General features: G+C 42.1%; 1 protein-coding gene across 11 annotated transcripts in view; it reads right to left on the bottom strand.

The window, feature by feature from the left end:
• LOC134345516 (protein transport protein Sec24B-like) overlaps window positions 1–16,968 on the bottom strand; it is a 239,669-nt gene that overhangs the window by 18,806 nt on the left and 203,895 nt on the right. For all 11 annotated transcript variants that reach the window (XM_063046288.1, XM_063046287.1, XM_063046286.1 and 8 more), the window contains 4 exons: window positions 14,581–14,754; window positions 5,322–5,432; window positions 3,804–3,979; window positions 2,738–2,875 (listed from right to left, as the gene is read on the bottom strand). In XM_063046288.1, coding sequence (XP_062902358.1) covers window positions 2,738–2,875; window positions 3,804–3,979; window positions 5,322–5,432; window positions 14,581–14,754 — 599 coding nt within the window. The remainder of the gene's footprint in view (window positions 1–2,737; window positions 2,876–3,803; window positions 3,980–5,321; window positions 5,433–14,580; window positions 14,755–16,968) is intronic.

Consider the following 16,968-nt stretch of genomic DNA (forward strand, 5'->3'; position numbering starts at 1 on the left):
TGCCTCCCTCCCTGTCCTTTCTGAAACATCTATAGCCTGGCACTCAAACTAACTATTCTTGCCCCTGAGCCATCCAAGTCTCTGTAATGGTCACAACATCATAGCTCCAAGTACTGATCCACGCTCTAAGTTCGTCCGATTTGTTCATGATGCTTCTTGCATTAAAATAGACACATCTCAAACCATCGGTCTGAGTGCATCCCTTCTCTATCACCTGCTTATCCTCCCTCTTGCACTTTCTCGAAGCTTTCTCCATTTGTGAGCCAACAGCCCCTTCCTCCATCTCTTCAGTTCGGTTCCCAACCCCCAGCAATTCTAGTTTAAACTCTCTTCAATAGCCTTAACAAACCTCCCTGCCAGGATATTGATTCCCTTGGGATTCAAGTGCAACCCGTCCTTTTTGTACAGGTCATGCCTGCCCCAAGAGAAGTTCAAGTGATCCAGAAATCTGAATCCCTGCCTCCTGCTCCAATCCCTCAGCCACGCATTTATCCTCCACCTCACTCTATTCCTATACTCACTGTCATGTGGCATAGGCTGCAATCCCGAGATTACTACCTTTGAGGTCCTGCTTCTCAACTTCCTTCCTAACTCCCTGTAGTCTGTTTTCAGGACCTCCTCCCTTTTCCTACCTATGTCGTTGGTACCAATATGTACCACGACCTCTGGCTGTTCTCTTTCCCACTTCAGGATAGCGTGGACGCGATCAGAAACATCCCGGACTCTGGCACCTGGGAGGCAAACTGCCATCAAAGTTTCTTTCCTGCTTCCACAGAATTGCCTGTCTGACCCCCTAACTATAGAGTCCCCTATCACTGCTGCCTTCTTCCTTTCCCTACCCTTCACAGGGCCAGACTCTCTGCCAGAGGCGCGGCCACTTTTGCTTCCCCCAGGTCGGCCATCCCCCCCAACAGTACTGAAACAGGAGTACCTATTGTTAAGGGGGACAGCCACACGGGTACTCTCTAGTATCTGCCTTTTGCCCTTCCCTCTCCTGACTGTTACCCACTTATCTGACCCCCGAGCCCCCTGGTGTGACTGCTTGCCTATAGCTCCTCTATCACCTCCTCACTTTCCCTGACCAGACGAAGGTCATCAAGCTGCAGCTCCAGTTACTTAACCTGGTCCTTTAGGAGCTGCAACTCGATGCACCTGGCACAGATGTGGCCTTCTGGGAGGCTGGGAGTCTCCCGGACTTCCCACATCTGACACCCAGTAAAGAACACCGGTCTCACAGACATACTTCCTGTTTCTAGTCTACACAGGTAACCTACCTGGCCTCCACCTGTTATCACCAAAGCCCTGTTGAACCAATGCCCTCCTACTCTGTCTCCCTCTACACTCTGTAAAGCTGCATCCTTTTAAACTTCTTGCTGGTCTAACTGGCTGACGTCCACGAGCTTGTGCAGTTGTCCCTCGATCAAACTGCTGAAGAAAAATCTGAGCAACACACACAAAAAACGCAGCAGGCCAGGCAGCATCTATAGGAAGAGGTACAGTCGACGTTTTGGGCCGAGACCCTTCGTCAGGACTAACTGAAAGACGAGATAGTAAGAGATTTGAAAGTGGGAGGGGGAGGGGGAGATCCGAAAATCGTGTTTGGGAAGAAAAATCTGTCTCCTTTTAAACTCTTCGCACTGGTCTAACTCGCTGACTCCATGCGCTTGCACAGCCGTCCCTTGTTTTAGTTTTAAGTCCATCATTCTACTGCCCACTTTTCCAGTGGAGCAGGATCATCCTATAAATTTAGAAAACCTTCTTCATTGTCCACCACACAATTTTGGTGGCATCTGCACATTTACTAATCATGCCAACTACATTAAAATCCAAATCATTAATATACATGATAAACTGCAAAGGAAGAAGCATTGATTCCTGCAACACACCACTGGTCACAGGTCTCCAATCTGAATAACAACCCTTGAAGAACACCCTCAGACTCCTTCTATTAAACTAATTTTGTATCCAACTGGCTAGCTGACCCTGGATATCACACAATCTTGCCTTCTGGACCAATTTACCATGTGGGACCTTGAACTTCATCAAGGCTTTTGACATGTAGATTATGTCTTCTGCCCTGCCTCTTCAATTTTTTTTTGTTATCTCTTCAAAAGGCTTGATCAAATTTGTGAGACATGATTTCTGACACACAAAGCCACGCTGACTATCCCAAATCAGTGATTGGCTTTTAAAATGCAAATAGATCCTACCTCCCAGTAACTTTCCCACCACTGATGTTAGAGTCACCAGCCTGCCGTGGCTAACAAAGACACAAAATACTCTGTCAGGGCCCTAACAATTTCTTTCCTTACTTTCCACAACTTCCTATAATACACTATCAGGCCCTGGGTAGTTATCCACCTTTATGTGCCTCAAGACTGCCAAAATACTCTTCCATAATTTTGTATTTAACAAACTGTTTAAAAAACTCAATTTTCTTAAGAGGAGTGTTTTGGGAATGTGTGCAAGAACACATGGGATTCTGTGCAGTGGACTAGTTCTGTACTATTCACACAATTCTGTTTTCATTTCAAGACGACTGTTTCCTTTGCCCATAACGAGAATGGATACCTGGATGGGTATTCCATCTCTCTAGTAAGTTTGTTTTAGCAGTGACAGGAGGGACAATTAAAATCAAAACATCATTCTTTGGTTCACTGGCTGCCAGAGTGTCAAAGATCTTTTTAAAAAGATTTTTGTAAAAATATCGATCACTTTTTAAGACAATTTCACTAACCTCATCAGACAGATTGTCAATTCTGTACAAGTGTGGATGAATCATCAGCATCAGATGAACTAATGGCCGAGTCTTCATGTCACACATTGCAAACACCCGTTCATCCAAACGAATGCTGGAGCCAGTTTTAAATGCTTGCTACAAAATCAAAGATTACATGGAATATATTAGTTGATCTGAAAATTAATAATTTTTATATCTCTAGACTTCAAAGAAATTATGAAAAGTGTGTGCACTATTTACTGTTGATAGTTAAATTGACATTGCGAGGCTTTGTCACAGCACGTGGAACTGAGGTTCTAAGAGTTGTTGCCGTTAAATACTTCCCATTACTTTCAAGTATTCTTCAGATTCCCCTTCCTTACCCAAACCCATAGACCTCAGTTGTTCACAATTCTCAATCTCTATCTCTGATCATTAGTCTCCCCGTCACTCCTGCTGACCCTACCTGTGGCATAGTTTGTAATTTCCCATCTCAGAACCCCCAAAAAACAGCAAAGGCAAGTTAGTTTGGATCCAGAGGATCTGCCTAAGGAGAGTTTCTCAGAAAAAAAAGTACAACCAACAAGCATCATTTATAATTGTTTCTCCATGCGAATCCCTATTTTAAAGTATAAACTGTAATCCAGTTAGATAAATACTTGTTCATTACACTGATCAGTCTGGAGGATATTCAAGTAAAGAGAGATGTTTGGCTAGCATAAACAGTCACTCATCAACCTATCAGAGTGCACAAATAGCATATGTCATTTGAATTCTCTCAGAGTCAAATCTTTCACAGATGTTCCTCATATTTTCCCTGTCCTCGTCCACTTCTCCGCAACATACATGCTCACTTTTGTCATTCTTGCTTTCCTGATTAAAGTTCAATGAACTGAAACATAGCTCTTTTCCACAATCTCTCCACAATACCATCTGACTTGAGTTTCTATCAGTTTCTATTTCAGTTTTCAAACATATGTAGCTTTCCTTTACACAGTATTACAATTCAAAACACATTATGAATAGAAACTTACTATATAAATACAACATTAATTATTATGTAAGAGGCAATTATCTGATGTACCTGTTTCAACAGAGCTAGAATATAAAGGGCAAACAGCCTGAGGGAGTTTGGAGCCACCAGAACTGATTGCTGGAGATTAGAAACTGTGGAACGATATGCAGATAAGGTATCTACCACAGCATTTATCAAGGCATCTCTGGCATCAGATAGACTGGAGGAAACAGATCGATCAACAGCTGAGGAGCAAAAATAAGTTAGAATTTAAGCAACATAATTGTCAATATCCTCTAAACTTTCAATTTTAGTGGAAAATAAACGACAGGGATGTTACCAAGTACAGAAGACATCAAAAATAAAATCAAGAGACCCCGGTTTAAAATGGCACTGGTAAACCTCAATGACTTCTGGCTGGTGGCTAACGAAACAAGGAAAACAACTGTATACTTTGTAAATCACACTTTTCCTGACACACGATCATTGCAAGTAATAGTCTGTAACTTCCCTTTGGACAGTCTTTTTTTTGTATATGGGATCTTTTGGGTTTCTTCGCTTTGTGGCTGCCTGTTAGAAGATGAATTTCAAGGTTGTATAATGTATACATACTTTGATAAATATGTGTGAAATTTGAACAGGTAATGTTTGAAACTGCTGAAGTTTCTTTTATTTTAAGTGAAAAGAAACTCATTTGCTGTACTTTCAATCTCATTTACTGCGTCTGGTATTAACAAAGTGACCCCTCAACAATGGACAAAACAAATGCAGATTGAGTGATCACTTTGCAAAACACAGGAGTAACCCTGAACCTTGAGGTGCCTGTTATTTTAATTCACTATTCCATTACCACTCTGCCATTTCTGTCTGTTGCCTCCTGCATGGTTACAAAAAAAAAGTGGTAATGCAAGTTTGAGATACAACATCCCAAGTGTATTACTACCTTCACAGCTTGATATCAAGTTCTCTCTTTCTTTCTGTCGGTATTAGAACTAATCACCTTTACTTTATTTTTGTTTTGTAAATCTGGAATGTTGGGCATATCCCACAGCCTAACAATAGGCAACACAGTGTACAGAAAAGAAACTTAATTTTATCTTAACTGTTACTTAAATCATAAGAGATTCAAGTTTTCCACTTACCCCCTCCTCCACCCCTTGAAGGGTCCAAGCCCTGAAACATTAATAGTTTCTCCTTCTGATACAGTATAACCTACTGAATGTTTGCTGAATTTTCTGTTTTCAAATATTTTGGAGCTACCAGATTCAGGTATGTAAGTTATGTAAAGATGCAAGTTAGTACATCTTACCTCAGTATCTGCATATATGCACCCCGCAGTGTGAATGAACATGAAAGAACATAACATTTTCTAACTTGTGCGTGTTTTTATGCTTTGAAAGTCTTTCCATCATTTCAAAATTGTTGCAAAGTAGATTCTGTCCTCATGCTTAACAAATCTGACATTACAAACTATAGTTCAATTCCTAACAAAATTACCCAAAACACTGCGTTCACATTTTTCAAAGAACCTCAATTTACCTGTATTTTTCCCATCCCGTTGTACATTGATTTTGAAAATTCACCTACCCATAGTGGCTAGAAGACAAGTAATAGCCTGTACATCTGCTCCTGAGTAAACTTCAGCCACAGAACTCACAACAGGTAAACACAAAGTATGCACTCGAATCCGACGCTCACCTGAAAGTACCAAAAATCAGTCAACCCAAATTTTAAAATTGCACTTCTGCACTTAGTTTGAGACATGAACTTCACAATTCTGATCTTCATATTGATTAACTGGATTTATTGAATGAGTATTGAGTAGTGATCCCTGAAAATATTACTGCATCTTTCCAATGGATCAAAATATTCAGAAACTAAATTTCAATAAGGAAAATTGAAAGTAAGGTTTTTTCCCTTTAAAACTCCCATTATAAACCAACAGGCAACACATATTCAGGATCCCACAAACATTGAAACTTGTATCACTTCAAGATTTCCACTTGTTGATCTGTAATTTTGAAGCATTTTGACAGCTTTACATTCATTGTCTCTCATGACCGATAAAAAAATGAACCACAATCATAAACAGTTATTCCATTTCATTGCTTCATATATCCTATTTCAATTATTTTAAACAATCTTCGTTAGATACTTGTCCCGTTCCATTATTTGCACAAGAAAGGGAAGTAAAGCAATGGGCTTATCTTATATCTGTTGTGGTACAGTTGATATAGTCTGCTAAGTCAGGAAGTTAAGGATTTGAATTCTACATTATTGACAAACAATGAAATCTAGTCTGACAATTCCACAGAGTACTGAAGGATTAAAGCACATAAGCAATTCTGTCTTTTAAAAGAGATACTAAACCAAAGAACTTTTTTTATTGAGATACAGCGCGGAATATGCCCTTCTGGCCATTTAAGCCACACTGCCCAGCAAACCCAGTTTACACTAGCCTAATCACAGGATAATTTACAATGACCTGTTGCTACATGTTTGGTCTGCGGGTGGAAACCAGAGTACCTGAAGAAAACCCATGCGGTCACGGGGAGAATGTACAAACTCCTTACAGGTAGAGATGAAAATTGAACCAGGGTCACCTGTACTGTGAAGCATTGTGCTACTAACATGCATGACCATACAATTCCCGACCCTGTATTCCATTTGTTTACTTCTTTGCCCATTTTCCTTATCTATCCAAATTCTTCTGCACCAGCCCTACTTTCTCAATACTACCTATCTTCGTATTGTCTGCAAACTTGGCCACAAAGCTATCAATTCCTTCATCCAAATAATTGACATACAACATAAAAAGAAGCCATCCCAACACTGAACAATCAGCAGCCAATCAGAAAAGGCTACCTTTATTCCTGCTCTTTCCCTCCTGCCAATCAGCCAATGCTTTATCCATGCTAGTATTTTTCCTGTAACACTGTAGATTCTGGTTAAACATCCTCACATGTGGCACCTTGTCAAAGGCCTTCTGAAAATCCATGTACACTGATTCCCTTTGTCTATCCTGCTTGTTATTTCTTCAAAGAATTCCAACAGATTTGTCAGGCAACATTTTCCCTCAAGGAAAACATGTTGACTTTGGCTTATTTTATCATGTACCCTGACACCACATCCTTAACAATTGACTCCTACATCTTCCCAACCACTGAGGCTAGGCTAACCGGCCTCTAACTTCCTTTCTTCTATCTCCCTCCCTTCTTGAATTGTGGAGTGACATTTGCAAGTTTCCAGTTCTCCTGAACCATTCTAGAATCTAGTCATTCTTGAAAGATCATTACTAATGCCTCCACAATCTCTTCAGTTATATCTTTCAACACCCTGCCATGTAATCCATGTGGTCCAGATGACTTATCTACCTTCAGACCATTCAGTTTCCCAAGCACTTTCTTACTAGTGAAAGCAACTGCCGATATCTTCCACAGTGAAGACTGATGCAGAATACTTAAGTTTATCCCCTATTTTCTTGCCTGACATTACCTCCTCTCCAGTGTCATCTACTCTTGCCTCTCTTTTACTCTATATACAGCTGAAAAAACTTGTAGTATCCCCTTTGAGATTATTGGCTTCCTTACCTTCATATTTCATCCTTTCCCCTGCTTATGGCTTTTTTAGTTGACTACTGTCGGTTTTTGAAAGTTCTCTAACTTCTAACTTCCCACTAATTTTTTGTTCTACTGTATCCGCTCTCTTTTACTTTTATGTTGGCTTTGACTTCTCTTGTCAGCCATGGCTGTGTCATCCTGATTTTAGAATACTACTTCTTCTTTGGGACGTATCAATCTGGTGCCTTTCAAATTGCTCTCAGAAAATCCATCCATTGCTGTTCTGCCATCACCCTGCTAGTGTCCTCTTCCATAAGACATAGGAGTAGAATTACGTCGTTCAGCCCATCGAGTCTACTCAGATCCCAGAACTCATTCAACCCCACACACCTGCCCTCTCATCATATCCCTTGATGCCCTGACCAATCAGGAATCTATCAACTTCCATTTTAAATATACCCAAGGACTTGGCCTCAATCACGGCCTACGGCAGAGCATTCCACAGATTCAATACTCTCTGGCTAAAAAAATTCCTTCTTATTTTGTTCAAAAATGTCACTTCTCAATTTTGAGGCTGAGCCCTATAGTTATGGATACGCCCACCAGAGGAAGCATCCTCTCCACATCCACCTTATTTAGTCCTTTCAACATTTGGTAGGTTTCAATGAGATCCCCACGTATTCTTCTAAATTCCAGTGAGTACAGCCCCAAAGTGCCAAACACTCCTCATATGTTAACACCTTCATTCCCGGAATCATACTCGTGAACCTTCTTCAATGGCAACACATCCTTTCTGAGCTATGGGGCCCAAAATTGTTGACAATACTCCAAGTGCAGCCTGATTAGTGTCTTATAAAGCCTCAGCATTATCTCTTTGCTTTTATATTCTACTCCTCTTGAAATAAATGGCAATGTTGCATTTGCCTTCTTTACCACAGATTCAACCTATGAATTAATCTTCTGGGAGCCTGGCACGCGGACTCCTAAATTCCTCTGCACCTCTGATGTTTGAACCTTGTCCCCATTTAAATAATAGACTGCACTATTGTTCCTTTTACCAAAATGCATTATCTTACACTTCCTAACACTGTATTCCATCTGCCACTTTTTTGCCCATTCTTCCAATTTGCTGCAATTGCATTGCTTCCTCAGCACTACCTACCCCTCCACCTATCTACGTATAATCCACAAACTTTGCCACAAAACCATCAATTTCATCATCTAAATCACTTACAAACAATGTGAAAAGTAGCAGTCCCAATACTGACCCCTGAGAAACACCACTAGTCACTGGTAGCCAACCAGAAAAGGCCCCCTCACTGCTCCTGCCTGTCAGTTATTCCTCTATCCATGCCCAGTATGTCTCCTGTAACACCATAGGATTTTATCTTGTTAAGCAGCCTTATGTGTGGCACCTTATCAAATGCCTTCTGATTTTCTAAGTAAACGACATCCACTGCCTCTCCTTTGTCCATCCCGCTTGTTAATTCTTTGAAGAATTCCAACGGATTTGTCAGGCAAGATTTTCCTTTACAGAAACCATGCTGACTTTGACTTATTTTGTCATTAGTCTCCAAGTATCCCAAAACTTTGTCCTTAACAACAGATGTCAACACTTTTCCAACCACCGGGGTTAGGCTAACTGGCCTATAATTTCCTCTCTTTTGTCTTCATCACTTCTTAAGGAGTGGATCGACATTTGTAATCTTCCAGTCCTCCGGACCATGCCAAAATCAAGTGATTCTTGAAAGATCCTGACCAATGTAAATGTTATCGCTTCAGCAACCTCTCTCAGGACTCTGGGATGTAGTCCATCTGGTCCAGGTGACTTATCCACCTTAAGACACTCAAATTTGCTGAGCACTTTTTCCTTTGTAATAGCAATGGCGCTCACTCCAGCTCCCCAACTCTCATGGACCTCTGGCATACATAGTGTCTTCCACAGTAAAGACTGAAGCCAAGTCCTTATTAAGTTCATCTGCTATTTCTTTGTCCTCCATTACTACCTTACCAACATCATTTTCCGGTGGTCCAATATCAACTCTCAGCTCCCCTTTATTCATTATATAACTGAAAAAAAACTTTGTGCTTTATATTATCAGCTAGTCATATTTAATCTTTTTCCTTCTTATGGCTTTTTAGTTGCCTTTTGTTGGATTTAAAAAACTTCCCAATCAGCCAACTTCCCACTCACTTTTGCTACATTATATGCCCTTTCCTTGGCTTTTATGCAGTCCTTAACTTCACTTGTTAGTCACTGTTGCATAGCCCCTGTCATTTGAGAACCATTTATTCTGTGGGACATAGCTATCCTGCGCCTTGTGAACTATTCCCAGAAACTTCAGCCACCTCTGCTCTGCTGCCATCCCTGCCAGTATCCTCCTCCAGTCCACCTGGGCAAGCTCCTCTCTCATGCTTCTGTAATTCCCTTTATTCCATTGTGTACTGATACATGTGACTTATGCTGCTTCCTGTGAAATTGCAGTACGAACTCAATCATATTATGATCACTGCCTTCTAAGGGTTCCTTTCTGTTAGGTTCCCTAATAAGTTCTGGGTTATTATACAACACCCAATCTAAGATAGCCCTACCCTAATTAGGCTCAAGCACAAGCTGCTCTAAAAAGCCATCACATGGACATTCAACAAATTCCCTCTCTTGCCATCCGATACCAACCTGCTTTTCCCAATCCCACTGCATATTGACGTCCCCATTACAATTGTGACATTACCTTTATTTTATGCCTTTTCCAGCTCCTTTTGCGGTCGCAACCTCTCTTGGCTACTACTTGGCGGCCTATATATATGATTTCCATGTTTTTTTTTATCCTTGCAGTTTTTTAACTCCACTCACAAAGATTCGACATTTTCTGACCCTATGTCACCTCTTTCTAAAGAGGTAATACCATTTCTTACCAACAGAGCCGCACCACCGCCTATGCCTTCCTGCCTGTCCTTTTGATACGAAGTATATCCTTTGATGTTAAACTCCAATCAACTTTGGCCAGCTCCTTAATCAAATCAAGTTCATTACACAACACCTAATCCAGAATTACCTTTTCCCTAGTGGACTCCAAGCTGCTTTAAAAAAACCATCTTGTAGGCGTCCTACAAATTCCCTCTTGGGATCCAGTACCAACCTGATTTTTCCAATTTACCTGCATATTGAAATATTCCCATGACTACTGTAACATTGCCCTTTTTACACGCCTCTTCTTTTATGTATGCATATGCATTCAATGTCATCTTAATTAAGCCATTCACCTTAATATATTCAATCCTGATAAAGGCACAACAACACACTACTTAATTCAAGATCTGGTTGTTGTTGTTGTTCATCCTTCGCAATCGAAGATGACCATGGCTTCAAAGTCAAATGGGAGATTGGTGGCTGTGGGTCCGGAGGTGACTGATGAGGCCAATCCGGGCCCTGAAGGCTCGCCCACATGTGGGACACAAGTGGGTGGGTGCTGTCGTGGCAGTGGATGCTGCTCAGGCCTTGCGCACAGCACGCTTTCGTTGCGCCTCGATGATGCGCCTGACTTCAGCTGCACGGGCTCCTGTGGTGATCTTGCTGTGCCAAGCTGGACGGTCAAGGGCAAGCGTCTCCCACGTGTTGATGTCGACATCCAGGCTTTTGAGGGATGCTTTGAGGCAGTCTTTGTAACGTTTCTTCTGCCTCCCCGACTGAGCGCTTGCCCTGACACAGTTCTCCGTACAGCAGCTGCTTAGGCAATCGGCTGTCTGGCATTCTGACCACATGTCCAGCCCACCTGGCTTGGGCTTCCAGCAGGAGGGTGTAGATGCTGCAAAGCCCAGCTCGTTCCAGGATTTCCGTGTCGGGGACTTTGTCCTGCCACCTGATGTGGAGGAATCTGTGGAGATAGCTCAGGTGAAAGTGGTTGAGCTGTTTGGCGTGTCTGCTGTAGACAGTCCAGGTCTCGCTGGCGTAAAGGAGGGTGGTAAAGACCACTGCACAGTAGACCTTCAGCTTGGTGGTAAGGCTGAGTCCTCTCTGCTCCCAGACATTCTCACGGAGTCTCCCAAAGGTGGCGCTGGCTTTGGCAATCCTGTTGTTGACCTCAGCGTCTATGTTCACTGCGCGAGAGAGTATGCTGCCCAGGTAGGTGAAGTTGTCGACCTCCTGGAGGTTCTGGCCCTTCACCGTGATGCGCGGCTCCTGGTATGGCTTTCCTGGGGCAGGCTGGTACATAACTTTGGTCTTTTTGGTGCTGATAGTGAGATCGAAGTTGTCGCAGGCTTGTGAGAAGCAGTCCATTTCACGCTGCATCTCCTGCTCTGTGCTGGTGTTGAGTGCACAGTCATCAGCAAACAAGAAGTCTCTGATGACAGTCTCTTGCACCTTTGTAACTGCCTGCTGGCGCCTAAGGTTGAACAACCTGCCGTCAGTCCTGTACCTGACGTGGATTCCTTCTTCGTAGTTACAGAAGGCATCTGTCAGCATGGCAGAGAATACCATACTGAACAGAGTCAGGGCAAAAATGCAGCCTTGTTTGACGCCATTTGTCACTGGGAAGGCCTCCGACTTGTCGCCGTCATCCAGAACTTTCACCATCATACCGTCGTGGAACTGCCGGACGATTGTGATGAACTTGCTGGGGCAGCCAAACTTCTCCATGATCTTCCACAAGCCTTCTCTGCTGACCGTATCGAAAGCCTTGGTTAGATCGACAAAGGTCATGAAGAGGTCGCTGTGTTGCTCCTGTATTAGCCAAATAGCTGATAAAGATGTATATTTGTGTGTATCAAATAATGTATTCATGTTTGTAATTTTTACCCCGGTAAAAATCCTTAAAGGGGAGGGGTGTGACGAAAGTACACATAGACTAAGATGTTAACTGTCCTGTGCTGGCACCAGTGGGATCAGCAGTTGGTCTGCCACCTGTCTTCAGGAGAAAGAGAGATAAGGAAAACAATGGAGCAGCATTTGGAGATGTTAATGAAGGGATGGGAGAGTTTAACGGAAGGAGACACGGTCTGAGAGCTGTCAAGATCGGCTCCTCTTTGAACCCTGAACTGTTTGAAGTGATGGACAGGCGATACCCCAGCAGGGGGATAAAAAGGGACAGGTTCGCTAAGGCAAAACAGACACGACACCACGAGGTAACGAGACCCTGGAAGCGGTGCGCCTCCCACAAGTCGGTGGGAGTCTTTGAAGGGCTGGACGCAGGACCAAGCCATAGACGCACAGGGTGGAAAGGTACGATCGGTGGGAACCTGGTGTGTGTCCGCCCTTGCCTGGGTGCCAGGTTCACTGCAAAGAAACGATTGTATCTGAAACGGAGGGGTCACAGTCGGAGACCTCAGAAGACATTACAAAGGGCTCGCCCAAAAGCTGACTGCGAAGAATATCGAAGGTCTGTGTGGAAGCCGTTTGAATATTCATTCGCTTTTGCTCTCTCTCTCCTCCCCCACCCCCCCGTCCATCGCCACGGCAGTGATTACTGTGAACTGAACTGAACTCCATTGAACAGAACTTTGCGTCACTTTGAAACTGGTCATTTACCCCTAGACGACGATAGAGCTTGATTGATCCTGTTATCCTAATTCTGTGTACATGTGTGTTTATCATTGCTGAACTGTTGCATTTACTATCCTTTTGATTAGAGTACTGTGTTGCTAATTTCTTTAATAAAACTTTCTTAGTTCCAGTAATCCAGACTCCAACTGAGTGATCCATTTCTGCTGGTTTGGCAACCCAGTTACGGGGTACGTAACAGAGGACACACTGCTTTGCAGAAAATTGCTAAAATAAAAATATCTCACAGCATAGAAGTAGAGATCTTAACTGGGGCATTTCACCTGGATAATGGAACCACTTTCATTGTGGCCGAGCTTCCAAAAAGAAGATAGCACTGCAAATGCATAGAGTGTACAAAGGGATTTGGAAAGATTAAGAGAATGGACAAAGAAGTGGCAGATGGAATACAGCATTGGGAAATGTGTTATGTACTTCAGCAGGAATTATAAAGGTGTGGACTATTTTCTATATGGGGGAAGAATTCATAAATTGGAGGAGCAAAGGAACTTGGGAATCCCTAGTTCAGATTCCCCATAAGATTACAGATGTACTGTTGAGGCTTTATAAGGAGTTGGCTAGACCATATTTGGGAAACTGAGAGAAATTTTGGACCTTGTATCTTAGGAAAGATATACTTGACCTAGATAAAGTCCAGAGGAGGTTCACAAGAGGAGATTCCTGGGAGTGAAAGACATAACATGTGAGGATATTTAATAACTTGAGCCTATACTCAATGGAGCTTAGAACTATGACAGGGGATCTTACTGAAAATTACCAAACAATGAAAGACTTGGAGAGAGTGGACGTGGAGAGGATGCTTCCATTAGGAGAGTCTTGGATCCGAAGCACAGCTTCAGAATAAAGGGGCATTCCTTTAGAACAGAGACAACGAGGAGTTTCGTCAGGCAGAGAATGAGGGATCCGTGGAATACATGGCCACAGTAGGCTGTAGAGGCCAAGTCATTGGGCGTATTTAAGGAAGAGATTAATAGATTCTTGATTGTTAAGGGGATTAAGAGTTATTGAGGAAAAGGCAGGAGAAATAGGGTTGAAAAAATTATGGTGGAGAAATTCTGATAGGTTGAATTACCTAGTTTTGCTCCTATATCATACAAAGATTGCAAATGATGGGATCTGTTGAACCAGATGAGGATGTGTGTGGGTGGGAAGAACAGGTGGAACTTGATAGGGGATGGGGAGGGAATGGGAAAATTGAACAGAAAGAGAATAAACTTGGGTGGACAAGTGTGCATACGTGGAAGAACAACTGGGGCGTGCGTTACCTGAAACTGGAAAATCCAATATCTTTTTATTGTTAAGCTACTTGAGCAGACTATGAGTTGTTGTACTCCCAATTTGCATTTAACCTCTCTCTAGCAATAGAAAAGGCCGAAGGAAGTCACTCAGCTGTTGCAACTTTATTACATCCAAAACATCATTCTTCAAAAGCAGGTTATTTGGGGAACATGTTACCTATTCCTTAATAAAATATGCAAACTTCAATCTTTCACGACTTTTCATTGTTCAGAAAGTAAAGAGAAATAATGTTTAAAACAAAGCAGATAGTACCATTAATCTTCATCAGGCCAAGTACAATTTACAGCATCTTATCAGCAACGAAAAAACTTACAGTCAAAAGACTAAAGTGTGGATACAAAATTCAAGCTTAGACATGATCAAACTACATTAACCAATGTGAACATTACACAGAGACAAGTACTAAATCTACATAAAACACACTTACCTTTGCTTGAAGTGTAAAGCAAAGCAGCCTGAAAACATACAACAGATGAGCCTGCCAGACTTTCATCGATAGACATCTGCACTGCAAATCCTGAATCGGGATTTATATTAGCAAGGGATAACAGATCAGTGGAACGCACAAAGAAGTTTCCGTGAAAAGTGTGAATTGAAAGACCTGTAAATGAAAGAAATGATCTTAATCCGTGTAATCAATTGCATTCACATATATTTGAATCAAATATTATACAAATCAATCCTTTGATATTGTATCTCAAGCTTCCTTCAAGTATAAATGGATAAATCTTACTGGTAAACACCATGTTGCATTGCTGGTCTTACCCCTATAATTTACAGGAAGTTTCAGGACTTTGGCATGCACAGAAACAGATCCTTGGCCCCACCATATCTATCCGACGTTTTTGCCCAGATACATTAATCCCATTTGCCTACATTAGGTCTGTATCCCCTTGTGCCTTGACCATTTAAGTATCTGTTTAAATGTATCTTAAACATAATATTTGTATCTGATTCTACTACCTCCATTGGCAACACAATTACAGTTGTCAACAACTCCGTGTAAAATACTTAGCCATCATCTCTTAGAAACTCCTTCCTCCAAACCTAAACTTATCCTCTCGCTTTGGATATCCTTAGCATGGGAAAAATATTGTGACTATCTACCCCATCTGTGCCTCTGATAATCTCAGATATTTCCATCCGTTTACGCCTCTGCCTCATTTACTGCAGGGAAAACAATCCCAGCCTATCCAGTGTTCCCTAACAACTACAGCTCTCCATTCCAGTCGTCATCCTCCAAGAAACATAGAAAACCTACAGCACAATACAGGCCCTTCGGCCCACAATGCTGTGCTGAACATGTACTTACATTAGAGATTACCTAGTATTACCCATAGCCCTCTATTTTTCTAAGCTCTATGTACCTATCCAGGAGTCTTTTAAAAGACCCTATCGTATCCGCCTCCACCACCGTTGCCGGTAGCCCATTCCACGTACTCACCACTCTCTGCGTAAAAGACTTACCCCTGACATCTCCTCTGTACCTACTTCCAAGTACCTTAAAACTGTGCCCTCTCATGCTAGCCATTTCAGTTCTGGGAAAAAGCTTCTGACTATCCACACGATCATGCCTCTCATCATCTTATACACCTCTATCAGATAACCTCTCATCCTCCGTTGCTCCAAGGGGAAAAGGCCGAGTTCACTCAACCTATTCTCATAAGGCATGCTCCCCAATCCAGGCAACATCCCTGTAAATCTCCTCTTCACCCTTTCTATAGATTCCACATCCTTCCTGTAGTGAGGTGACCAGAACTGAGCACAGTACTCCAAGTGGGGTCTGACCAGGGTCCAAAATACAGTGGCATGCAAATATTTGGGCATCCCTGGTCAAAATTTCTGTTACTGTGAATAGCTAAGTGAGTAAAAGATGAACTGATTTCCAAAAGGCATAAAGTTAAAGATGACACATTTCTTTAATATTTTAAGCATGAAAAAAGTTCTGTTTTAACTTCATCAGTCCACAGGACTTGTTTCCAAAATGCATCAAGCTTGTTTAGATGTTCCTTTGAACTTTTTGGCCGCAGTGAGCAAAGGTATGTTTGGAGAAAAAAGGGTTCAGAATTTCATGAAAAGAACACCTCTCCAACTGTTAAGCACAGGCTGGATCGATCATGCTTTGGGCTTGTGATGCAGCCAGTGGCACTGGGAACACTTATTGGTAGAGGGAAGAATGAATTCAGTTAAATACCAGCAAATTCTGGAAGCAAACATCACACTGTCTGTAAAAAAGCCGAAGATGAAAAGAGGATGGCTTCTACAACAAGATAATGATCCGAAACACACCTTAAAATTCAGAATGGACTACCTCAAGAGGTGCAAGCTGAAGGTTTTGCCATGGCCCTCACAGTCCCCTGACCTAAACATCATCAAGAATCTGTGGATAGACCTCAAAAGAGCAGTGCATGCAAGACGGCCCAAGAATCTCACAGAACTAGAAGCCTTTTGCAAGGAAGAATGGGCAAAAATCCCCCAAACAGGAATTGAAAGACTCTTAGCTGGCTACAAAAAGCATTTATGAGCTGTGATACTTGCCAAAGGGGGTGTTACTAAGTACTGCCATGCAAGGTGCCCAAACTTTTGCTTCAGGCCCTTTTCCTCTTTTGTTATTTTGAAACTGTAAAAGATGGAAATAAAAAAGTTTTCTTGCTTAAAATATTAAAGAAATGTGTCATCTTTAACTTTATGCCTTTTGGAAATCAGTTCATCTTTTACTCGCTTAGCTATTCACACTAACAGAAATTTTAACCAGGGTGCCCAAACTTTTGCATGCCACTGTAGCTGTAACACTACCTCTCAGCTCTTGAACTCA

This window comes from Mobula hypostoma, chromosome 4, assembly GCF_963921235.1.
Source record: "Mobula hypostoma chromosome 4, sMobHyp1.1, whole genome shotgun sequence".
In the NCBI taxonomy this organism is placed as follows: Eukaryota; Metazoa; Chordata; class Chondrichthyes; order Myliobatiformes; family Myliobatidae; genus Mobula; species Mobula hypostoma.